This window comes from Taudactylus pleione, unplaced genomic scaffold, assembly GCF_031769625.1.
Source record: "Taudactylus pleione unplaced genomic scaffold, aTauple2 ptg000041l, whole genome shotgun sequence".
NCBI classification, from domain to species: Eukaryota; Metazoa; Chordata; class Amphibia; order Anura; family Myobatrachidae; genus Taudactylus; species Taudactylus pleione.
Genome location: NW_028284443.1, coordinates 38,334,700 through 38,361,159, shown reverse-complemented (window position 1 = coordinate 38,361,159; position 26,460 = coordinate 38,334,700). Strand labels below are relative to the sequence as shown.

At 43.3% G+C, this 26,460-nt stretch overlaps 1 protein-coding gene across 1 annotated transcript in view; it reads left to right on the top strand.

The window, feature by feature from the left end:
* LOC148538111 (ileal sodium/bile acid cotransporter-like) overlaps positions 1 to 18,390 on the top strand; it is a 29,105-nt gene extending 10,715 nt beyond the window's left edge. The window contains exons 3-6 of the mRNA XM_088457520.1: positions 3,747 to 3,835; positions 7,162 to 7,337; positions 8,606 to 8,763; positions 18,257 to 18,390. Of these exons, the coding sequence (XP_088313646.1) occupies positions 3,747 to 3,835; positions 7,162 to 7,337; positions 8,606 to 8,763; positions 18,257 to 18,390 (557 nt within the window). The remainder of the gene's footprint in view (positions 1 to 3,746; positions 3,836 to 7,161; positions 7,338 to 8,605; positions 8,764 to 18,256) is intronic.
* Positions 18,391 to 26,460: the final 8,070 nt, after the last annotated feature.

The window sequence follows — 26,460 nt, the reverse complement described above, 5'->3', positions numbered from 1 at the left end:
TTATTTATTAGTTTTTCATATTGATCATATACAGTGTTGTTGTAATACCAGTATACACTGCTATTCATATAGTATCTCTGCATAATATATGAATTGTGATGAATTAGGTAATGAAATTCTAACATACACCTATTAGTCAGTTGATGCCTGACAGGTGTTGATCCACAGGTGGTCCATTAATGAAAATGGGTATATATTAGCCGCCCATGTTACAATCATTCATTCTGCCTTCTTGAAGAAGCTGCTACATGCAGTGAAACGCGTTAAGGACTACAGAGACCACTTCCATTTACTTACTGCACCAGTACCCCACCATATCATCACTCCTCCAGCCAGCGGCTTGACACACAGCCCGGATTTCTCTCCACTTCGAGTCCTGTTTGAGCCATCACAGGACTGGAATATCAGCTGCGGCCGAGCCCTGTGAGCCATCTACACGCCGCATACATCTCTCTGGAGAGAGTTACAGATCACCGGGAGTTCGGTCGTCTATCATCGGAGAGAGCTGCCTCACCGCTGAGTCCGGCCACATCCCGCCGGTGACTACACGCCGCTGTGCCCCGGACTGTACAGCTTACAGCTGCAGTGCTCCCGCATGTACATCCGCACTGCCATCTAGCCCTCAGCACTTCCAGCCGTGAACCAGCCTGTCTCCACTCCAGGCTGTCATCGCATCCCATTCTGGACTTACTCTACTCCGCGCCTGAGGGGTGAGCATGAGCCACTATTGCTGAGAGCGGTCTATTTACCACCCAGACTTACTCATTGTTACACTTTTGGGGTACCCTACCACGATTGTTTCGTATGGCCGTATACCGGTATTAATAACCATTTATCTGTGGAGGTCCACTCCCTGCTTGCACGGAGCTTCAAGTAGCCATACCTATTTTTTGGTAACATTGTTGCAGTTGCTACAGGATATTTCTTCTCATTTATTTATCCACTAATTGTCGCAGAGACACTATTTTATTTGTACATGTTTTATATTATATTCCTCTTTGTTCTATTAACATTATTGCATTCTTGCATTCTATAAAATGATTTATGATTACATTGTTTTAATGTTGTAATGTGTTTTTAGCGCCATTCCACCTACACCCTTTTTCTACAGTTTTTTGGCATTTTTCTGGTGCCTATTGGGAGTGGTGGCTTACTCCCAGGTGGAGGGCAGCTTCATACACATTTGTTATTCATCATAATTACTGATATACACCCCTTTGTGGTGCTTGGTTTCTTTGTTTATTAGTGCAACCAGAGTCCCTGGGGAACAGCCTGGCATCTCGGAGAGTACTGGGCATGCCCCCAGAGCAGGGTTGGACTGGCCCACAGGGGTATTGGGGAAATCCCCGGTGGGCCGCACTGTATGTGGGCCCACCCCCACCTCTAGGTGTCAGGTTGTAGACCCCAAATTATAAATTGTTACACTATTAGACAGTCAGTTACATGATGGAGCAGGACCTCTGATTAACAAGGAGGCTTGGTTCACTTCTATAGAAACTACACCCAGTTTTGCCTAATGGTTAGCCAAGCATCTGTGGTGGCAGGCCACACCCCCTCTGGTGGATGACTACACCCCTTAAGCATGGGCCCTAACCACTGATTACCCCGGTGGGCCCCTCATGCTCCAGTCTGACACTGCCCCAGAGTGTTGAAACCAGAGGTGTGCTGTGAGGTCATGCCCCTCACCATGGGACCACTCCCCTTTCAACACACGCAGGGATTTTACTGGCAATACTGGGTCTCACCAACCCCAGTGCTACCACTGTTGCTACCTATCCGAAGCTACTCTTCATAGCTGTTTAATTTGAATTGAAGGGTACCATTTTTTTGTAATAGGAGTTGCTGGAAAGCAGCTACCTTTAATGCTGCTCTTTTGATTTAGTTTATCTCCTTTATACCCATTGTAATTAAATATAGGACTTTTCCCACCTGTATCTTTTATTAAAACACCTTCTAGCTGAGGCACTTCTGCCAGCCAGTTTCCATTGAACCCAATGCTGGCTCCAAGTACCAGACAGATCGAACCAAATAGAAACATCTGTTTTTTTCCCCTTTAGTAAGCAAATGGGATTTTCTTTCCTGCCGCAGTCAAAATGAAAATAATTATTAAGCAATGCGCAATAGATGAGTGTGACTTAATATAAAATAGTAGTAACATACTATACTATAGTAAATAAAATTTTATATGCTAGAAGTGGGATGTATTCAGGGTCAGACTGGTCCACAGGGGTCCCCCGGTGGGCCCCACTGCCTGAGGGCACACTCTCTCCACTAGGGATCAGGTTCAAGACTGTGCGGTTGAACTATACATTATACATATGTTACATTATACTGCACAGGACTATGATGTATTTTCTACAATGCATTGCTGTTCTTAATCTGGTACATTATCATGAATGCACTAGCAATATTTACTATATAGACATTTTTAAGGGGCCCAGACCATACACTCTCTACTGGTTAGCCAGGCCTCTGTGAAGGCTGGCCACACCCCCTCTAGAGGCTGGCCACACCCATAAATATGGGCCCCTTTCACTGCCTTCCCCTGGTGGGCCCTTCATGTCTCAGTCCGACACTGGATGTATTAACAATAAAATGCAGTCAAACCTTTCAAAATCTGAAATTTTCAGAGATTTGACTGCATTTGCCATATGTATCAAGCTCCGGAATGCAAAACTTTCTGGAGCTTGCACCAAAAAGGCAATGCCATCTGTAAATGGCATTGCCTAATAGAATCCTATGGGCTTCTTTTCGGAGAATTTCCCACTGGCTGACATCTGCATATGCGCAGAAGGACTCCCTCAATCTGTAATCAGCCAACAAAAAACAGTTGGCCAAAGTTGTTGATCATCATCATCATTGCCCCTTATTGAAGCAACCCTTGAGCACTGGCAAGAGATACGCCCCCTAGAAAGGAGCATACACAGTACATCTGCATTCAGGTATACCTCAGTCGAAATTATGCTAACACGTTCAGAAGTGCTAGGAAGAGGGGGGAGCAAGTACAAAATTCTTGGACCTAGCCTAAGTAGAGGCCTGGCAAGTGCACAAGAGGCATAACTACACTCCCTGTGAAGCCGTGACCACACCCCATGGTGCAAAGCAGCAGGATACTGCTGCCAGGTAATCCAGTTGGCACGCCTTCCCCCCAATACCAGGTCCAGACAGAAGTCTTAATGGTCCTGGATGCACCTCAACTGTCCTTGGCCTATGCTTACCCAATTATTCCGTCTCCTATTACACCTCTCCAAGTGTAAAGAGTTGCAAGTATAAGGTACAACAAATCTGCATAAAGTTGCATGTATACGCATTTTTTTGAGCATGTACAGAATGCAGAGTTTACACGAAAAAACAGAAGTACTACTCTACATGATCCCCAATATTGCTTATAGTGAGGTAGTCATTATAAAATACACTGCAAATGATATACTACAGGTACTAATGCATAAAATTACATGATTTTTTGACTCCCTACAGAGGTCCATTGGTAAAGTGTACGAGCGTTGTCGATGTGATTCACATTATCATGACCCTGTCCTGGGATTTGTGACATAACACAACAGGGGGAAGCCAGGGCCATGACTGCACAAATTACCTCATCGCTGCTCTGCCCACTTCAGCTTTTAGGCTCCAATACCTGCAAGGCAACTAAATTTGAGCAAAAGTCTCTATTATTATGATTATTGCATGTATAGATACAGTATTACATTTTATACATTCTTTTTTTTTTTTACATTCTTTTTTAGGTATTGCTTTAGTATCTCTTGTTGTTCCAGTGGGAGTTGGAATGTTTGTAAATTACAAATGGCCCAGATATGCTATGAAAATTCTTAAGGTCAGTAGTGAGGCTGTTTCAATCATTAAAAACTCAACATTCACATAGAAAATAGTGTATGTAGAAAATCAGACTGTTGAATATTGTGTATAACAAAGCTAAATAGAAGATGCAGCAATTGCTGCTTAAGTCATTTCTATGTTTACCTTTATAATTGTACAGAGGTAAACCACATAATGATTAAACAGACCATTCATGTTTCTAGCAAATGGCCTCCCTGTAGTCGTACACAAGTTATAGACATAGAATGAGGCATTTCAGGGGCAGTCAAGTGAATCGGGTCTCTGACACTTTGGGGTATATTTACTAAAGTGAGGGTTTTTAGAAGTGGAGATGTTGCCCAATCAGATTCTACTTAAAAAAATGTTTACACCTTCTAGAAGATAATAGCTAGAATCTGTTTGGTTGCTATGGGCAACACCTCCACTTCTAAAAACCTGCACTTTAGTAAATATACCCCTAGGCCACTTCCCCCATTCTAATGTGTGCTGCAGAGCCAGATTTAGACCTTATGGGACCCTAAACAAGATATCAGCCCCACTCCCTCAACTGCATGCAATTTACACACACACACACACTGTCCCATAGCCGCACACACATTGCCTTCATAGCCATACACACACACACTGTCCCCATAGCCGCACACACACACTGCCCGATAGCCGCGCACACATACTGCCCCGATAGCAGCACATACAAAACCTGCTCCCATAGCCGCACACACACACACAATGCCCCCATTGCTACATACATACACTGCCCCATAGCCACACACACACACATTGCCCCCATACAGTAACTGCACACACACACACTGCCTTACTGACATGGACGCCCCTTACTGACAGATACCACTTTCTGACACAGACCCCTTAGTGACACTGATACAAACACACTGACACAAACACCTACTGACACACACTTATTGACACAGACACCACTTACTAACAGATACACTTACCTACACAGACACATCTTACTGACACAAACACACTTACTGACACAGATACCACTTACTGACACAGATACCTCTTACTGATACAGATACCCCTTACTGACACGCACATCCCTTCCTGACAGGTACCACTTACTGTCAAAGATACACTTACTGACAGACACATTGTCACAGACACCACGTACTGAAAGATATCTCTTGCTGACACCACTTATTGGCACATTATTATACATACTTACTGACAGATACCCCTTACTGACACAAACACACTTACTGATCCAGAAACCAGTCACTGACACAGACACCACTTACTGACCAATACCCCTTACTGACACACACTTACTGACACAGACCTGTTCATTTATTATGCATTCACACAGCACAAGAAGAGGCACCACCTCCCCCGCTCCCCAAGCGATCTATAGCAGGTTGGTGCTGGAAACATCATGGATTTCCAACTACAAGCCATCTAGTTTTGTGGAGCCCGGCCACAGGCCCCTTGGGACCCGCCGTGCCCTAGGCGGACGCGTATGTTGCCTTGTGGCAATTCCGCCCCTTGTGTGCTGTGGTGATACTCACATGAACATCTCAGTTCCACAATAGGAAACGTTGAGAGGTAAGTCAATGTATGAAGAAGAGCTAATACAGTTTTCAAACTCTTACATAAAAGGGAATGCCTCCACCAATGACAACTTTCCTGGCTTGCTACAAAATAGTATTGGCTTAAGAAGAAGGGAGTTTGCTGGAGATTGGTGGTTGAACTCCCTTTTATGTTAGGAATGGAAGGTATTTATCAGGCAATGATAATCCCTTTCTCTGGCTCTTTTGCCTGTGAAGGTAGAGGTGCATTAATGCCTGTGGGGGTTGTGTGCAGTGGGCCTCCCCTATACCTGCTGCCAACAGCCATCTGCTGCATGCGCAGAAGAGCGCAAAGAATCTAGCACAGCATGGGAGACTGGCAGAGTAGGACCCTTTCTCTACCAATCGTCCACCATTAAGTGTGCAGTCTAAGTCAGCCCGCCCCTCACTGGATCTCCCACTGTGCCCCTGATATGTTATATACATGGTGTAAAGTGGCTATATAAATACCAGTACCATCGTAGCTACTTTACATTGCAAAGTTTTAGTTGATAGATAGGTGGATGGATGGTATAAACATGTTATGGAACCCAGGGCCGTCTCCAGGATTAGCCGCGCCCTGTGCGGGACCGGGATCTGCTGCACAACCGAAAATGGGGGTGTGGCCTAATTACCATAAGCCACATCCCCTAATTTATGTTATTTAGGGTCATGCCCCTAGCCCTCTTCCTGCATGCATGTGCGCGACATCCATTCCTCTTCCCTGGGGCTGGCACTGTCGCACGACTGTGGCAGTGGAGGAGCCCACCCGACCACCCGCGGAACACTTTGCCGCTGAAATCGGGAATGGTTGGAGGGGTTTGCCCTCTATGGGGTGGCCCCCCTGTTCGACCGCACTGGTCGAACATGCCTCGAGCCGGCCCTGATGGAACCTATATATTAAGCTCCGCATTAGTGATACATTAACTTCTGTTATTACCACTCCTCACAGCCATAATACATTTCCATAGCTACTAATAATAATGTTGTCACAGTGCATCTTTGGGTAAATAGCAAGTTCAACATAAGTTTTGTGGGAAAATAAATAAATAAATAGACCACTATGTATGATAAACTTGTTTATATACACTCCAGTGGCAAACGCAGGATTTGTAGAGGTGGGTTTCCAAATGCTTGATTTTAGAGTGTGGTCTTTACATGAAGAGGGCATAACTTACACTTATCCAGCTTTAATATGCATCATACAAAGTGTATTGTGCGTCATAATTCCAGCACATACAGGACCAGCCATCACAGTAAGCCATTAAATGTGGCAGTAGGGCCACCATTCCAGAGCATTGGAACAAGTCCGGGAGTCTGGGGGAGCAGCAGAAGAACCTGGCACTGCCCTAAACATATATGTACATATTGGTCTCCTTATGCACTGGATAGTACAGTATTAATAGTTAACCCCATTGACGGTCTATAGCAGTGCACCTTTAACAGTGCATGTGTTCCACATCTCCTAACTGGTGCACAGGTGTATTTATTACTTACCGATACATGTTAAAAGATCCACTGGTGGTGCTAATTATTTCATTTGTGATACTGAGAAGAACATGCAGTACTAGTAAAATTCTGTTATATACTATTTATATTGTGGGCATGGTGTGGGCTGGGGAAGGGGGTTTCCAGGCAACCAGAAAACCCCCTGCATTTGCCTATGCACTCTGCATGCTTTTAACAGAAGAATAGTTTTGGATTAGATTATTACTAAGCACAATGTAAGTTAATAGTGTATTTTTCTTTATAGGTGGGATCTATTACAGGATTCATTCTCATTGTACTTATCGCTGTAATAGGAGGAGTGCTGTACAGAGGATCTTGGGATATTGCCACAGAAATATGGGCTATAGGAACAATATTTCCAGCTGCTGGTTACATCTTTGGATTTTTATTGGCTTACTTATCTAATCAGTCATGGAAAAGGTATACAATGCATCTATACATCCATTTATTTATTAATTAATTAACAGTTATTTATAAAAACAACAAGTCTTGTAATTAAGGACCAACTTGTAACTAACGAATGCACACAAGTAAACGCCTGCATATAATTTTTGGTTTATGTTTGTGAAATTAATGTTTTGAATGATCCCGGCTGATATACCGAATTTCGAATGCCGACAAATGCCGGTGCCACTATCCCGAATGAGATCAGGATAGTGGCGTCGGCATCCCAACAGCCGGAATCCCGACAGATAAGGGGCACTATATATTATGAAAGGTAATCTCAATCTCTGACAAAAAAATCTGTTTTCACTAGAGATAGGGCTTTTCCCTATCTATTAAAAGCTACCGTGGTGTTATCAATGCATAATAATGAATAGGGACCAAAGGGAGTTCATTTTGCTGGGGACTAGCCTACCATGTAGGCCCATATTGGAAAATGAGCAATAGAATGGGTTTAGAGCAGCACAGGTGCAGCAAAATACCAAAGCTCAATATTGAATTGAAGAGATTAAAAAAGTGCAAAACAAGAAAAAAAATAAACAAAATTTAATAGAGTAAGAAAATTAGATAGCAAAGAGAAAGAAGGATAGGAAAAAGAGGCAGAGATAAATAGTGGAACTACAAGAGAACAATAAGCCTAACCCTAGTCGTCCCTTCCCACAGCCTAACTGTAACTGTCCTTCTCCAGCAGCCTAAACCTAACCCTCTCCTCTTGCAGTCTAACCCTAACCCTCTCCCTAGTACCTTACCTTAAATCCAACCCCTTACCCTAACCCTAATACTTACCAGCGGGATTCCGACCGTAGGGATTCCGGAGCCAGTATTCTGATGACGGTCGTGATTCCAGAGCTGGTATTCTTACCTTCGGGATCCTGAGTGTCGGGATGCTCAAAACATCCCTTACAAATCAACAATGTCCTCTCATAAGAGTCTGTTACTTTAAGAACAATCAATCATTTTGTGAAGAGCAGGTGGACAGTAAGAGATATTGTAAGGAAGTACAAATAAATAGAAAGCATTGTCAATGAAGCCACTTGTGTATGAGGAGTCCTAGGACCATTTCAGCAGCTCTTTAGTGTATAGCTTTACATTATTTCTCATATTGCAACTAAACAATTGAAAAATAAATTTTCACATACTTTTATATCTATACTATTTTGTCACATATATAAATGTCACTTCTGTAATAAATAATCTCTTACACAATAACATAATTAAATTGGCAATTTATCCCTTTTATTTAGGTGTCGCACAATCTCTTTGGAAACTGGAATGCAAAATACCCAGCTTTGTACCACAATAATTCAGCTTTCATTTACACCAGAGCAGCTAAGTTTGATGTTCACTTTCCCACTTATCTACAGTATATTCCAGTTTCTATTTGCAGGTTTATTATTAGCAGGTGAGTCATTTATAATCGCAGATATCTAGTGTTAAGATACTAATTTAGGGCCTGATTCAGAGCTGTACGCAATGCCGATATTTACGCAGTTGAGCGATTATCAGTAAACTGAGCCTGCGCCAAGGTACATTACCGTAGTCATACGCAGCGACTTTTTACTCACAGTGTGATTGACAGTCAGGGAGTGTTTGGGGGAAGTAACGGGAAGTGTCAGCAAAGAAAGTAGGAGTGTTGCGACCATTTTCGGGAGCGTGTCGCAGGCTGTGCCTGCGATTCCATATACAGTGACAATGGCTCCGGCGTCTCAGCTCCTGGGCTCATACTCAGATCGCCTTTAGTAATTATCAGGGCCCGGGCTTGTTGGAGGGTCCCAGGAGTGAGAAAATACACTTAATAAAATGATCACACAACAGTATTAATTATAGAGAAATATTATATAGGTAATCCAAAGATAACAGTGCGAGTCTCAAGATGCTAATTTATTCCACTATAATATCCCTTTTGTGTATATTATATTATATCACTATGACTGTGGATCTGTTTGGACCTAGGGCCTGATTCAGAGATGGACATAATGCCAATTGCTATTGTGCATGTGCAAACACCGCAGCACACATGCACAGCAATTGCATTGCCATTACTCTTGTACACAGGAGCCACTCTCAAAGTGAGTGCAGGTAGTCAGTACTTGTGGGTGGTAACGGGGGGTTATAAAAATGCAGACATGTCTGACTGTTTAAACGTCATTTCATGGGCGTGTATAAATTAGCCATTGCGGTCTCCTTCAGAGTATGAGAGCTCTCAGTGTGTCATGAGACCTGCAGTGTTTGCATCAGACATGACTTCCATGCTGCGTGACTGCCCAATGAGACATTTCTGCTATGGGATATTTCTATGTGATATTTCACCAGAATAATGTATAGGAATTAGTGTGTAATAATGGACTCTTAAACGCCTCCTGTGTGATACAGTACAAACACAGTGAAAAATTACTGCAGCTTGATACTTTTATGTGATATTATATAATTAATCCTCACATGCAATTTATCAACCTATGGTGCATGAAATGTAAACACCTATTTCTTCAGCCAAATGTCTTTATTGACTTTAATGTGAATATTTCTACTACAGAGATGACAACTTGGATAATAAGTGACATATCTGAGTGTAAAAAGGCTTTAGAAGCTTATATAATTTTTTGGATAGATTGCATATACTGTAACTAACTGATGCGTCTTTCCACTGCAATAGACTATTGAAATCAAAACATTATACCTCATATCTGTTGAACCTATTTCAGGCTCATCATATACTGTATGTATCTTTTACTCTCTCATTAACAGTCCAATGCAGTCTGCAAATGGTGGAGAGCAGAAGTTTTAATCTACCTAGATAAGGATCTACTGTCCTTTATAAGATGATAGAAATGCAGTACTTTCTCTCTCATTCATCATTCAATGCCAAATGGGGAAAGCAGAAGTCGCTGTGCATAATTTATTACCTTACTATTATCTCTCTGTTCTGTGACTCTCTTATTTCTTGTTTACTGTCCTTGAGACACACAGGGTACAGCAAAAGTAATCATACCCCCATTTCATTTTCTCATTTTTTTATTTTCCCAATCCACTGGTATCTCATTTTCAACTAGCTTAATGTCCTTTGTTATGATTATCATGAAATACTCTCATTACAACTTGAAACTTGCATAGTTATTTTTGGATTAACTAAATAATATTTATCCATAATTGATACTGTGGTGATATAATTATATTAAGTGTTTTTTTCTCACTATTACACACATGTCACTGAATGACTATATTTAGCCACCACTTACACTATAGAACTTTGTGTGTCAGCAAGTTTTTTTGGAATGTATTGTATTGTTGTTTGTTTGTGTATATTCAGCACATGTGGTGGTAGGACTCTTATTTTAATTGTATTCATTAACAGTTACATTATAACTATTTAATTACTCAACTCAAATGGGCTCTCAAATAAGTTACTAATTTGGCTCTTCCCACAACAATTATAACCATAGAGTAACTCAGAACCAGGGGTGCTGAGATGGGGGGTACTAATTACCCGGGCCCAGGCTTGCTGGAGGGGCCTGGTGGGGGCCCAGGTCAGACGCCACCCCCCTCACTCCTGTCAGCAGCCCAGCACATGCTGCTATGTTCTGGGCTGCAGTGTGAGACTGCTCACTTGTGCATGCGGCGCTGCTTAGCACTGCAAAAAGGTTTTTTTTCTTTTTTTTCCTAAAGGGGACATGGCCACGTCTCCTGCGATTAGGCCATGCCCCTTTCTCCTGGTCCCAGGCTGGCTCTCTATGGCCCTGCTCAGAACTACAATAATCAAATGATCTGCGAGTCTTTGTTTGCATGAATTTGCAATTCCGCAGGTGGGCATCTCAATACATTCCTCTGCATTTGCGACATTTGCATATTATCGTACAGCAGCTGCATACAGGATAGCAGCTGGTTTTATATATCTGTAGGAGTCAAGAGACGTGCAGTCTCCACCAATTTATTGTCATAAATAAAGCAAACACAAACAAAGGGCCAGGCTCCCGGGGAGAGTCTTTGTGCCCTGGTTTTTCACTCCAGTCTGATTTACCTATCCTCTGGCTCCAAAGAGGAAACTACCAGCTACAACATTTGGGATGTGGAGATAATGGACATCTGAAAGCAGTTAGACTATTACTTTGCATTTACCGCTGGATCTGCCATACCAGGGGATCCCTCTATTTTATATATATATATATATATATATATATAATCAGGGCCGGCTCCAGGGTTCCGAGCACCCTGTGCCGGCTCTTGAGAGAGCGCCTTAACCTCGTGTGCGACAAAGCCACATGCGACCGAATTTGGGGGTGTGGCCTAATTATCATAGGCCATGCCCCCTGTGTGACATTATACCGTGAGGCTGGGGGTAAAGCCCAGCCCTCCGTCTCCTCCCCCAGCCCTCTCCCATCAGTGAATGGTTCCATTCACTCTCTGGGGATCCGGCACCGTTGCACAGCTGTGACGGTGAGGGTCCCCAGTCACCCGGTTTGACCACCCGCAGGCCACTTCGGCCCGCGGGTGGAACAGCGGGACAGTGCTGTCCCGCTGAAATCGGGATGCTGGGGAGGGGTGCCGCCTTCTATGGCCTCCAAATTGCCTCTTTTTCCTGCCAGTACAGGTATGGACTGTCTGACTTGGATGCTGTCATCGATGTAATCCTCCACCATTCTGTCAATGGTGACAGTTTCATATGTAGTGACAGTAGACATGTCAGAAATTGTTGCCAGGTCCTTCAGTCTGGACCAGATGTCCGAACTTGGTCCGGCCTGCCCTGCATCACCGCCAGCGGGTTGCTTAGGATACCTACGTTTTTTCCTGGCAGCCCCAGTTGCGGGAGAAAATGAAGAAGGAGCTGTTGACGTGTCACGTTCTGCTTCAGCTGACAGTGTTTTCACCAGCAGGTCTTTGCACCTCTGCAGGCTTGTGTCGGCCGGAAAGAGAGACACCACATAGGCTTTAAACCTAGGATCGAGCATGGTGGCCAAAATGTAGTGGTCTGATTTCAACAGATTGACCACCCTGGAATCCTGGCAAAGCGAATGAAGGGCTTCCTCCACAAGTCCCACATGCCGAGCGGAATCGCTCCATCTTAGCTCCTCCTTCACTTTCTCCAGCTGCTTCTGCAAAAGCCTGATGAGGGGAATGACCTGACTCAAGCTGGCAGTGTCTGAACTGACTTCACGTGTGGCAAGTTCGAAGGGCTGGAGAACCTTGCACAACACGGAAATCATTCTCCACTGCGCATGAGTCAGGTGCATACCCCCTCCTTTGCCTATGTCATAGGTGGATGTATAGGCTTGAATGGCTTTTTGCTGCTCCTCCATCCTCTGAAGCATATAGAGGGTTGAGTTCCACCGCGTCACAACCTCTTGCTTCAGGTGATGGCGGGGCAGGTTCAAGAGTGTTTGCTGGCGCTCCAGTCTTCGGCACGCAGTTGCTGAATGGCGAAAGTGGCCAGAAATTTTTCGGGCCACCAAAAACGTCTCCTGCACGCCCCTGTCGCTTTTCAGAAAATTCTGCACCACCAAGTTTATTGTGTGTGCAAAACATGGGACTTGATGGAATTTGCCCAGATGTAATGCCCGCACAATATGGGTGGCGTTGTCAGATATCACAAATCCCCAGGAGAGTCTAAGTGGGGTAAGCCACTGGGCGATGATTTCCCTCAGTTTCTCTAAGAGGTTGTCGGCGGTGTGCCTCTTACTGAAACCGGTGATACACAGCGTAGCCTGCCTTGGAACGAGCTGGCGTTTCTGAGATGCTGCTACTGGTGACGCTGCTGCTGTTGCTGCATAAGGTGATATATCTACCCAGTGGGCTGTCACAGTCATATAGTCCTTAGTCTGCCCTGTTCCACTTGTCCACATGTCCGTGGTTAAGTGGACATTAGGTACAACGGCATTTTTCAGGACACTGAGGACACTTTTTCTGACGTTTCTGTACAGTCTCGGTATCGCCTGCCTAGTGAAGTGGAATCTAGACGGGATTTGGAACCGGGGACACACTACCTCCATCAATTGTCTAAATCCCACTGCACTAATGGCGGATACTGGATGCACGTCTAACACTCAGGGCCTCAGTTATACATTTTGCTTCAGGATGACTGTGTGGTTTGCAGGCGCTTGGATACAACAGGACAACGGGATTTAGGTGTCCCTTGACTGCTTACGGTCTTAGCCAAAGTTTCTGAACTTGACAGTAACTTTTTATGAATGCGCTGCAGGTGCCGTATAAGGGAGGATGTTCCTAGGTGGTTAACATCCCTACCCCTACTTATTTCACCTTTACATATGGTACATATGGCAAGACAGTTGTTGTCCGGATTTGGATAGAAATATTGCCAGACCAAAGAGGTGGAATGTTTGGTCTTCTGCCCAGGCATGACCGTGATGGGCTTTTTCATCCCACGGACAACAACTGTCTCCCCCAGAGCCTGATTTAAACAAACCACATCCCCATCAGAATCCTCCTCGCCAACTTCCTCCTCAGCGCCAGCTACACCAGTATCCTCATCCTGTTGTACTTCAACAGTGACATCTTCAATTTGCATATCAGCAAGTGGACTGTGGGTTCTCCTTTCAGCACTTGCAGAGGGCGTGCAAATGGTGGAAAGAGCCACCTCTTCCCGTCCAGTGCTGGGAAGGTCAGGCAACGCAACCACCACCACACTTGGACTCTCCTTAGGGATTTGTGATATCTTCTTAGAATGCACAGTTCTTCGCTGTGCTTTTGCCAGCTTAACTCTTTTGATTTTTTTAGTGGGAGGAGGGCTTCCATCGTCATGTGAACCTGAACCACTAGTCATGAACATAGGGAAAGACCTTAGCCATTCCTTGCCACTCCGTGTCGTAAATGGCATATTGGCAAGTTTATGTTTCTCCTCAGATGATTTAAAAAAAATTTCAAGGTCATTTTCCTGAACTTTGCCATTTGGGATTGTATGTGCCCTCTACTATGACATTGGGCATCGGCCTTGGCAGACGACGTTGATGGCATGTTATCGTCTATGTCATGACTAGTGGCAGCAGCTTCAGCACTAGGAGGAAGTGGTTCTTGATCTTTTCCTATTTTATTTTTATCGGAGAAAGTTTGGTCCTCCATTTATGTTATATTGATATATACGTGCGGCTAACACAAACACAGAAAATAATTTTTTATTTTTGTTGGAGACTAGTGCACTTTGTGGGTTACACCACCCTTTAAGAAATTAGCCAGCCGGCCCTTTACTTATGGGACACAGGCGCACGCTTGGCGCTGCTCCTTTGTTGATGCACGTGCAGCCACAGTGCACACAATTCACAAACACAGAAAAAAAAATTTAATTTTGTTTGGAGTGTACTTTGGGGGTTACAGCACCGTTTAACGGACAAGCCAGCCGGCCCTTTATTTATGGGACACAGGCGCACGCTTGGCACTACTTTGTTGATGCACGTGCGGCTACTGCGCACACAATTCACAAACAGAAAAAAACATATTTTTTTATTTTGTTTGGAGTGCCCTTTGGGGGTTACAGCACCCTTTTAATGGACAAGCCAGCCGGCCTTTTACTTATGGGACACAGGCGCACGCTTGGCGCTGCTCCTTTGTTGATGCACGTGCAGCCACAAATTCACAAACACAGAAAAAATAAATAAAAATTTAGCACTTGGGGGGAGCACCCCTGACGGACAGAGCACCCCATGGACAACACTACAGCACCCCTTTAGGACTGGGACACTGCACAGGACTTTGGAGTGGACACAGCCCCTATGGACAACTGACTGCACAACACAGTCCAGCCAGCCCCTATGGACTTTGAAGTAGTGGACACAGCCCCTATGGACAACAGCAGCACAGCGCAGCACAGCACAACACTACACTGCACTACACTACACTACACAGCCCAGCCAGCCCTAACTCCCACTCTCCCTCTTCACTGTCCACAGCCGAGTGAGAAAATGGCGCCGACGCGGGTACCTTTATATAGGATCCAAAACATGCGAGACCCAGAAGGCGGGATGATGACGTTTTGCCTCGATTTCAGATCCGAGTCAGGCAGGAAAAGTCGAGTCTGACTCGGATCGGCCTCGGATCGGGGGGGTTCGGATTTCAGAAATCCGAACCCGCTCACCCCTAATATATATATATATATATATATATATATATAAATCAGGCCCGAAGTCATAGCTTTGGTTGCAGATCATTTGATTATCGCAGTCCTGAATAAGCCTATGGTCCTGTTGATATGTGTTTACTATGAGTATTGTGTACTGGAGCACAGGTTTTAAATAGTAGACACCAGTGGAAACCATATACAGCAGCCAGCACAGTACTTAACCATGAGATGGGTTTATTGTAGTGTAGCAGTGTGCTTGTAGAGCAGTACTCACAGTTACATACACACAGTAGTCCTGGATGGAGCAGAGCTTGAGCGGAGCATACAAAGGACCAGTCGGTCATTTATGAAGGAAACTGTCTTGTTACAGGCTGTATTTGAAAAATGACAGTTAGGAGCTGATCAGTTGGTACTTCCATCCACTTTATTTCTCTCCAAGGCTTAGTACATAGACCCCACAGTGGTTTAACACAGATATATGCAGTATATATGTCACGGTCACCTCACCTGAGCTACAGTAAGTAGTACACAGACATGTACTATTGTGGCGCTAAAACACACAGTGGCAAGATAGCGTCTTGCAGAATGGCTGTGGGAGCGAGACGACAGAGCCAGATTTGCGTATGGGATCACAGATGCGTGATGTAAGATGCCCCCAAAACTGTTGCAAAATTACTGCTTTCATAAATATAGGTATTCCATACAACTCTGAATCTGGCCCTAAGGGTCTGACATCAAATGTTCTAAGGGCCTGATTCAGCAAGGATTGCAATTTGCAAAGCTGCACGCACTTGACATTATGCAAATGCAGCCTAATGACACCCCTTGCTGCATTTGCGATCCCAGCACTGCAACGGACATTACTATCATGACCATCAGTTGTCAATGGTCATGATGGTGGACGGCACCAGGCCTCCGGCCAGATGAGTAAACCTTGAGAGCCCAGGACACTGTGTTGATCAACGCAGATCCTGGGCTGGCCACTCCCAGAAAACGGGGTGGACACGTCCTTGTTTACGGTAACGCCGGCCGACCTCGCCCCCGCACCGCCCCTTAAATGCCTCTGTCTGTCAATCAGGCCGAGGCATTCAAGGGTCTGCATGTGACTACGCAGGATCCATTCTGCACACTCACAGAATGGGTCCTACGCACACACGCAGATTCCCGATAATCAGTGCCTTGCTATCAAAATGTGGACTGAACTGCATTTTGAAATGTTCATGTGCTATGTCATGTTATGTTATTTTTGTATCCTCTTGTGTTTTGGTTACAGGAATTTATTGTACACATTGCTGTGTAACCAGAGACAGCCTTGAGTGAGGGGGGGTGAAGAAGACAGAGGTGTAACTAGGGTTTTGGGCGCCCAGGGCAAAATTAAAAACTGTGCCACCTAAAAAAAATATTCACATTGCACCATACAGTAGTGCCCCTAAATCATGATATGCCACACAGTAGCTCCTTATATACATTATGCCTCACAGTAGTAGTGCTCCTTATATACATTATGCCACAGAGCAGCAGTGCCGCTTCTGCACATTATGCCACACAGCAGCAGAGCCTCTTATACACATGCCAACTTATGTGACCTGGGCCTAATGCCCAGGGTCACTTATAAGAGCACAGGACTAATGCCCAAATATCCGTTCCACAGGCCTGAGGCCTGATTATCCCAACAGGCCTAGTGCCTGATGACCTGGTGGTTTAGGGAGGGGTTACTAAATACTGGTGGCCCAAGGCTGCCTACCAATGCACTGGAAGAGGCTGCAGTGGGAAGCTTCGTTAGCTCTACTACTTCCCATCACTGCAGCACTCTCCAGTCCTCAACCCCTGATGGGCTACGGTCCATTCAGCTTGCACCCAGCTCCAAGTTTAACCCACTGCTGCTACTTGGCCAGCGCTAGAAGCAGACACCTGCTCCCAGCGCTCGATGCCACTGACTGACTCCACCGCTGCTGCACTTCTGGCATTTGTACTGCCCTGCCCAGTGGCACCTCCCCCTCTGCCTGGCCTGTCATGGCACCCAGGGCACATGCCCCGCTAGCCCCGACCTAGATACACCACTGGTAGAAGAGTGCACTCTGCTCTGTCTCCTCATACGTCCCATGTTCCCATAGCAACAGAGGCTGCTGACCTCCAACCCAATGTTCCTCCTGCGCATGCGTGCCTTACTGTGCCTTCTTCTTCCTCTGTCCTCTGGACAGATAGGACATGCCCCTGAGAGTCTCTGGAGAGGGACTGTGCCCTGGGTATACACCAGCTGGTGCCACCACATACTACTGTGTCACCACCGCTGGTGCATTACAAATCCAACTGCCACCACCGCATGTATCTGCAGGTGTGCACTACAAACAATGTAAGCCACCTGCATTAACACGCACAAGGCTGGATCTGTTTTATATTGTATGTTCCTGTATCATGCTGCATTAACCATGTGTTGTCTCACTTCCTTCTGTTCTACCTGGTTGACAAACTAACCCCTGATTAAGTTACTCATTATGTGGACTGACCTCCATCACGTACCACTGACACCTATTAACATAGATTCTGCTAATAAGAACATCAGATTGATGGCCATGTAACTAACCCAAAAGCAGTTGTGCCACTGTAGAGACCACTTTTGTGTCTTTTTTTAAATGCAAAATGACTCAGTGCACAGTAGCTTATAGTACATCTTAAAGCTATCACTACACATTTGTAAAAAAAAAAAAAAAACTCTACATATAGTTGGCAGGCACGTGTACACCTCTCTAAAATGTCCATGTTTTGCCAATTGCTTCACTTAAGTTTACAATGCAGTTATTTGTATCACTGTATATTATATTTTTTCTCTTAGGTTATCAACTGACCTTATGTATTACACGTAACAAAACAAAGACAACAGAGGAAGAAATTAAAGCAGACTCATTAAATGGAGAAATGAACATTGGATTCCAGTTGGATGACAAACCTAGCAATGGGAATATCTAATAAGACCATGATAATACCATCAGATCTAACCAATAAAATGAGCACATAGACATAACTCTCTGTATTATTATACTATGTAAAATAATATATAACACGATGGTAATACAGGGCCTGAATCAGAGTTGTACACTTTTAGCATCACTGCTGCATCTTTGGACACAGCAGTAATGCTAATATATGCTACAATATGTGTAAATATACGGCTCCTGATGACTTCTGTGATCCGCTGCTGAATCCAAGGATGCAGCCATTGTATCACTTGCATGAATATCCGCCATCTAAGTACCCCTCAGGTTACTCTGGATGGTTGGAGTTTTCACACATCTGGGGCCAGTGAAGCTGAGTCTGAAGACACAGACACTGGCCTTGGCATGCACAGAAAACCGGGCCGTCAGTTTTCTGAAACGCTCAACGTTGCTACCCCTTCCCCACCCCCAAACGGCCACAACATGTCAATCATGCTGCAGCTTAGGGGGACACTAATCAGCACAGTACAGATCCTGCGCATGCGTCGATCAGCAACATCGGAGTTTCCGTGCAAGTCTGAATCAGGCTCACAGTTCCTTATAGAAACATAACTGAAATGTAACTAAAATGCGTTGTTATGTTCATGCATATGTTAATAATTTATTATAACAATTTATTTCAGGAAATGAGTTGCATTTATATAATTATTTTCATGTTTAACTACAAGTTAAAGAAAGATAATGAAACTCTTTCTGGTACAGTTGTCATGTTTTCATGGGTATTAAAAGTATGTGTTAAGGTGCATACACACACGATTTTTTTAAAGATTATCGATAACGATATCGTTTATCATTCAATCGTTGAAAAAATCATTCACTTTCTGAGTTAAAACAATGAACGATTATCATTCATGCGCGTTCACGTTTGTAGTTTGTGGTTTGTAGTTCAGTCAGTCTGACCAACACAACGATTTTCAGTAAGGGAATATGCAGAAATCGTTAGTAGTTCAAAAAAATTGTTCATTACATTTAGTAAATGAACAATTTTAGTAAACGATTTTCGTTCACTTTTCCCTTGAAAAAATTAATGAAAATCGTTTACTAAAATCGTTCATTTACTAAATCGTTGTGTGTATGCAGCTGAAGTCTTAGTGAATGTATTTGAATATATTCTGATTTAGATATATACTACAATGGGAACATAGAATGTGACTTCATTTCTCAGGTTATTATGATGAAATCAGTGAAGCAGATTAAAACCTGTGACCTTGTATCTAGATCTCTTACTATCATAACAATAATTTCAGGAATAGGTATAAATACAAAACATATGGGGCATGTTTTTATGAAGAATCCAACAGATCTGCAGTTTAGGGAATGTTTCATGGGCACATGCAACTTACACGCAATTCTGATGCTCATGTTGATTATTTGAACCTGCACATGTGCAAGAAATGCAGTAAAACTCCCCACGGTGCATGCATTACACAGAGCGTATGTACAAAGATGCTGGTGATATTGGGACAGATGGTATAATCTATGGGGAGGCAAAGTGATGGGCGGTGACTAGGAGGTGGCTAGAAGTGAACACACAAAAAGTCCATCTCATGGGCGTGTCACGGGCGTGGCAGCGAAAGTGGCTGCTTTCCCAAAAGCCAAGCCTACTGGGGGCATGGTCACACGGCTCCCCTGCACTCCTGGGCCTCTACAGAGGCACCTGCTTTTCCCCTCTCGGCACCCTTGTGTCCATGGACACCATTGAAACAGTGCTAGAAGTAAAAATATAATGGTAAATAGAAGAAAAACACCTTACTTTACATTTACCTGAACTTACCTTTTATGTAACCTTACCATACAATACCTTTATTTTACTTTACCCTACTTACACTTACCATGCTTTTATCTTACTTTACCCTACTTACACTTACCATACAATACCTTTATTTTACTTTACCCTACTTACACTTACCATACAGTACTTTTATCTTACTGTACCCTACTTACACTTACCATACAATACCTTTATTTTACTTTACCCTACTTACACTTACCATACATTACCTTTATTTTATTTTACTTTACCCTACTTACACTTACCATACAGTACCTTTATTTTACTTTACCCTACTTACACTTACCATACAGTACCTTTATTTTACTTTACCCTACTTACACTTACCATACAATACCTTTATTTTACTTTACCCTACTTACACTTACCATACAATACTTTTATCTTACTGTACCCTACTTACACTTACCATACAATACCTTTATTTTACATTACCCTACTTACACTTACCATACAATACCTTTATTTTACATTACCCTACTTACACTTACCATACAATACCTTTATTTTACTTTACCCTACTTACACTTACCATACTTTTATCTTACTTTACCCTACTTACACTTACCATACAATACCTTTATTTTACTTTACCCTACTTACACTTACCATACAGTACTTTTATCTTACTGTACCCTACTTACACTTACCATACAATACCTTTATTTTACTTTACCCTACTTACACTTACCATACATTACCTTTATTTTACTGTACCCTACTTACACTTACCATACAGTACCTTTATTTTACTTTACCCTACTTACACTTACCATACAGTACCTTTATTTTACTTTACCCTACTTACACTTACCATACAATACCTTTATTTTACTTTACCCTACTTACACTTACCATACAATACTTTTATCTTACTGTACCCTACTTACACTTACCATACAATACCTTTATTTTACATTACCCTACTTACACTTACCATACAATACCTTTATTTTACTTTACCCTACTTACACTTACCATACAATACCTTTATTTTACTTTACCCTACTTACACTTACCATACAATACCTTTATTTTACTTTACCCTACTTACACTTACCATACAATACCTTTATTTTACTTTACCCTACTTACACTTACCATACAGTACCTTTATTTTACTTTACCCTACTTACACTTACCATACAATACCTTTATTTTACTTTACCCTACTTACACTTACCATACAATACCTTTTATTTTACTTTACCCTACTTACACTTACCATACAATACCTTTATTTTACTTTACCCTACTTACACTTACCATACAATACTTTTATCTTGCTTTACCCGACTTACACTTACCATACAATACCTTTATTTTACTTTACCCTACTTACACTTACCATACTTTTATCTTACTTTACCCTACTTACACTTACAATACAATACCTTTATTTTACTTTACCCTACTTACACTTACCATACAGTACTTTTATCTTACTGTACCCTACTTACACTTACCATACAATACCTTTATTTTACTTTACCTTACTTACACTTACAATACAATACTTTTATCTTACTGTACCCTACTTACACTTACCATACAATACTTTTATCTTACTGTACCCTACTTACACTTACCATACAATACCTTTATTTTACATTACCCTACTTACACTTACCATACAATACTTTTATCTTACTTTACCATACTTACACTTACCATACAATACCTTTATTTTACTTTACCCTACTTAAACTTACCATACTTTTATCTTGCTTTACCCTACTTAAACTTACCATACTTTTATCTTGCTTTACCCTACTTACACTTAACTTACCTTACATTTTAAATAGAAGAAACACACATTAACTTACCATAACCTTACATTACCTTAAAACTACCATATTTTATCATCAACTTAACCTTATACTTTCATTTACCCTTATCTTACCTTTAACTTTCCTTACCATTATTTTGCCTTCCTCCATTATTTACCTTCCTACCGTTCTTATGGGCCTGATTTAGAGATGGTCGCATTAGCACAGCAGCTAAATATGCAAAAGCCACAGGAGTCCTCTTAAGTAATAAGATGCCCATTGTCAGCTTCTCTGATCCGATGTTGCATCTGGAGGTCGGATCAACTGCATGGCCATGGGACATCTGAGTAACTTTCAGGTGGTCCAGCAAAATCACACTGCCGGTGCCAGTGAACTTGCACTTAAGGACACAGCCACTGGCTTCGGCACACCCAGAAAATGGTGCAGACAAGCCCCCATTTTCTGGAACGCTCCGCGACGCCACCCCCAAACGCCAGTAGCTTGTCAATCATGCTGCTGGTGTTTGGGGCACTGCGAGTGACTACGCAGCCCCAGATCTGCACGTGCGCAGTGTGTTTGTTTTTGTGCATGCGCAGATCTAAAAACATTGTAGATGTGAGTAAACATTGGGTTTACGTACACCTATGAGTTAGGCCCTCCCCTGCTTACTTTCCTTTATGGTTCTTCCCTCCCTTCTCAGCATTCTTTAGTCTTTCCTTCCCTTCCTCTTATTCTCATTTTCACTTTCCTTTGTTCCCCTACCTCCTTTCCTTTATTATTTCCCTATATTGCTCCCCTTCATACCTCGTTCCATTCTAGCATCAAATTATCCCTGAAAATCTTATTTTCGCAAATGTAAAAGGTTAATGGGAAGTAGGAGGTTCTTGATACGTACATATAAAGGAAGGAGGTGAAAACAGCGTAGTTGCAGATTGCGTACAGTTGATTGTGAGGTAATATATCATAACAGACAGAAAGAAAGGCAATAAGTACAAGAAGACAAGCGGAGATAGGAAGTAGATCTACAATTAAATGACTGTATCAGTGTTATTCCAGGAGTTCAAATTCCCGTCTGCATGAATAAAATATGGACTTAGGTGATATTTTTATGGCAACCGTAACTCAAACAGAAATAATATGTAAACAAATAAAATGTCATCCAATCAGATCCATAAACTCTTTACTGCTGGATATGCCTGCAAAGGTGTATGGATTAAAGGGATAAAAACCTACGTGATGTGGAAATCAGTGTAAATAAAACTGAACCACCTGACATTCCGTTGAAAGGTGAATCACTATATTATATTTACCTATTGCTTATAGAGGATGACTGTCATCCCCACTGAGTAAGTAGAAGATTACTGAAATATATACACACATAATTTTACATCTGCATGTAGCTAAGCTACTATCATTTTATTCATGCCTCAAATGCCTCCAGTATTAGTAATGTTAGTTATTAGTCACTGGGGTCATTTAGGAACATGGAAGAATGCAGAGTAAAAGCCTACATTGTGGCTTCATGTGCCGATATCTATGCACTTATACCTACTTTAACTAAGAGCATTAACTTTTTGTGATAGTAACTGTTTCAGCATACAAATTCAAAGTTTAGATTTAATAAGTTATTGTAATGAGCTACTACCACATATTTAGAGACATTGCTAATTCAGCATAATTTGCAGATGCTTCTAGTCACACATAATGAGAAACTTTTTACAATGTTGTAGGAAGTGGTCGTCAGTCATTGGCCAATACCTTCAATTAGACTTTCCTTGCTACATCTTGGCACTTTTCATAGCAGAAGAGTAATCATGGATTATACACTTTCGGACAATGCCACTTACTAATGCCTTCCTTCACTTGTGTAGCAGTCAGATAGTTCTTCTGGAATCACCCATCTGAAGCTAAAAGACAGATCATACCAATCCTTGAACTACTTTCTATACAGAGGATTACAGTAGATGGTCTGTCTCCCAGGACAAGAGCCGGATTTAGACCACATGGGGCCCTAGGCAAGATACTAGTTTGGGCCCCCCTCCCTCAAACACTAATATATATATATATATATAATTATATACACATATATATATATTGCACATTAGCAAACTGCACACAACTGTAGTGTATAAAGCCAGAGTGCAATGGCACATAAAGGTTAATTTTAGAACAAAGCAATCCAGAGCCAGCACATCCGTATCAAAAACATTTTATATATGTCCTAATAAGTCGCCATATAGGTGATGGTATGATGATGATGCCTTTGTTTCATACCTATATGTCTTCTTACAGGACATACAGTATATAAAATATTTTTGATATGGATGTGCTGGCTTTGGATTGCTTTGTTCTACATATATATATATATATATATATATATATATATATGAGGGTCTAGGCGGCACTCACAGGTCTTAGTAGCAAAAGTAGTAAATAAGGAGGCACTACTACGTATAGTTGATAAATCCTTATTTACTACTAATGCTACTAAGACCTGTGGGGGGGGGTCACGACAAGGAAGGCTGGCAGGGCTAGGAGGGAGACAGGGAAAGCTGGCAGGGCTAGGAGGGAGACAGGGAAGGCTGGCAGAACTAGGAGGGAGACAGGGAAGGCTGGCAGGGCTAAGAGGGAGACAGGGAAGGCTGGCAGGGCTAGGAGGGAGACAGGGAAGGCTGGCAGGGCTAGGAGGGAGACAGGGAAGGCTGGCAGAACTAGGAGGGAGACAGGAAAGGCTGGCAGGGCTAAGAGGGAGACAGGGAAGGCTGGCAGGGCTAAGAGGGAGACAGGGAAGGCTGGCAGGGCTAAGAGGGAGACAGGGAAGGCTGGCAGGGCTAGGAGGGAGACAGGGAAGGCTGCCAGAGCTAGGAGGGAGACAGGGAAGGCTGGCAGAGCTAGGAGGGAGACAGGGAAGGCTGGCAGGGCTAGGAGGGAGACAGGGAAGGCTGCCAGAGCTAGGAGGGAGACAGGGAAGGCTGGCAGGGCTAAGAGGGAGACAGGGAAGGCTGGCAGGGCTAGGAGGGAGACAGGGAAGGCTGGCAGGACTAGGAGGGAGACAGGGAAGGCGGGCAGGACTAGGAGGAAGACAGGGAAGGCGGGCAGGGCTAGGAGGGAGGAAGACAGGGAAGGCTGGCAGGGCTAGGGGGGAAGCACAGGGCAAGGAAGAATAGCTGGAACAGGGGGGGGAGCAGGCAGGGACAGCTGGCTGGACTGGAGGGTGCGACGAGAATAGAGCTAGGCCAGAGATTAAGTAATTAGCAGGGTACCTGTTTTAGAATTTCTTCAACTGGCTGCGCTGGTGCAGCCAGCCAACCAGAATCAGCACCAACAGAATATAAAATATTGGGAAGAGTGGGGGGCCCGGGTGGCTCTGGTAGTAGAGCCTGCATCGACATTTCAAATATGGCGCGGTCGCAAGCCAATCACAGCTTGAGGACTGCCAGCCAATCAGGAGCGGCCACTCCAGATTGGCTGTCATTCTGCGAGCTCTGGCTGGCTAGCAGCCGCCACCATAAATGACATGCAGCCTGCCTTGTATTCCAATTCTACGTAGCTGCCAGTGCAGCGCTGCTGCATCCGGGCCCCCTCTCTTTCTCCTGTCTCCGGGCCCAGTACTCGAGGCCCGGCAGTCCCCTCCCTGATGGCGGCCCTGTGTGCAGGCGCCACGCTGACCGTTGCTGCCTGCACATTCACTCCCCGAGAGAGCACCGTGCAGACAGCAGCACGGACTCTCTGGTAGTGGAGGCGGGACTCGTGCAGTGCTCCTCTGGGAGCGCTGTGAAAGGCTGATTTCTTCGGGCAAGCACCTATGATGCCTAGCGGGAAATCCGGCCCTGCCCAAGACTGTTAAGCTGGCCACACATCTAAAGATTATCTGTCCAACCAGCCAACTAGTTGATTGGTTGGAATGACAATCTGGTAAGGTATTAAAGCAAATGACAATCAGCAATTTGCTCCCAAACACCGGAAAATGGAAAAAAACTGTTGTTTTAACAAAAAGTTTAGAACAAATATTTAACAAACTTGTCTGAACGACCATTTTCATCTGTTTTCTGGCATTTAGGAGCAAATTGCTGATCATCATTTCCTCTCATACGTTACCAGATTTTCATTCCAACCAATCAACTGGTTGGCTGGTTGGACAGATAATCTTTAGATGTGTGGCCAGCTTTAGTTGCTGGGTCCCTATTTGCTATAAAGACTGTACAATGTTGTAGTATGTGAGAAATATTCCAAAATGGAATAAACCGTTCAAAACGTGTACATAAAAACAAGGTCTAGTTAAAACAAAAACTTACAATTGGAATAGTTGGCACTTTACATCTCTCCTTATTGTCATATTTTATAATAGCACGTAAATAGGGGCAAACAAGCAGTATTTTAGGAGAGAAAAATGGTAATAGCTGAAATGAATTGAGGAAGTGGTCAATGTGATAGAAGGCAATAATAAGGGGTGACATGTTCACTACTGCCCATATACATAATT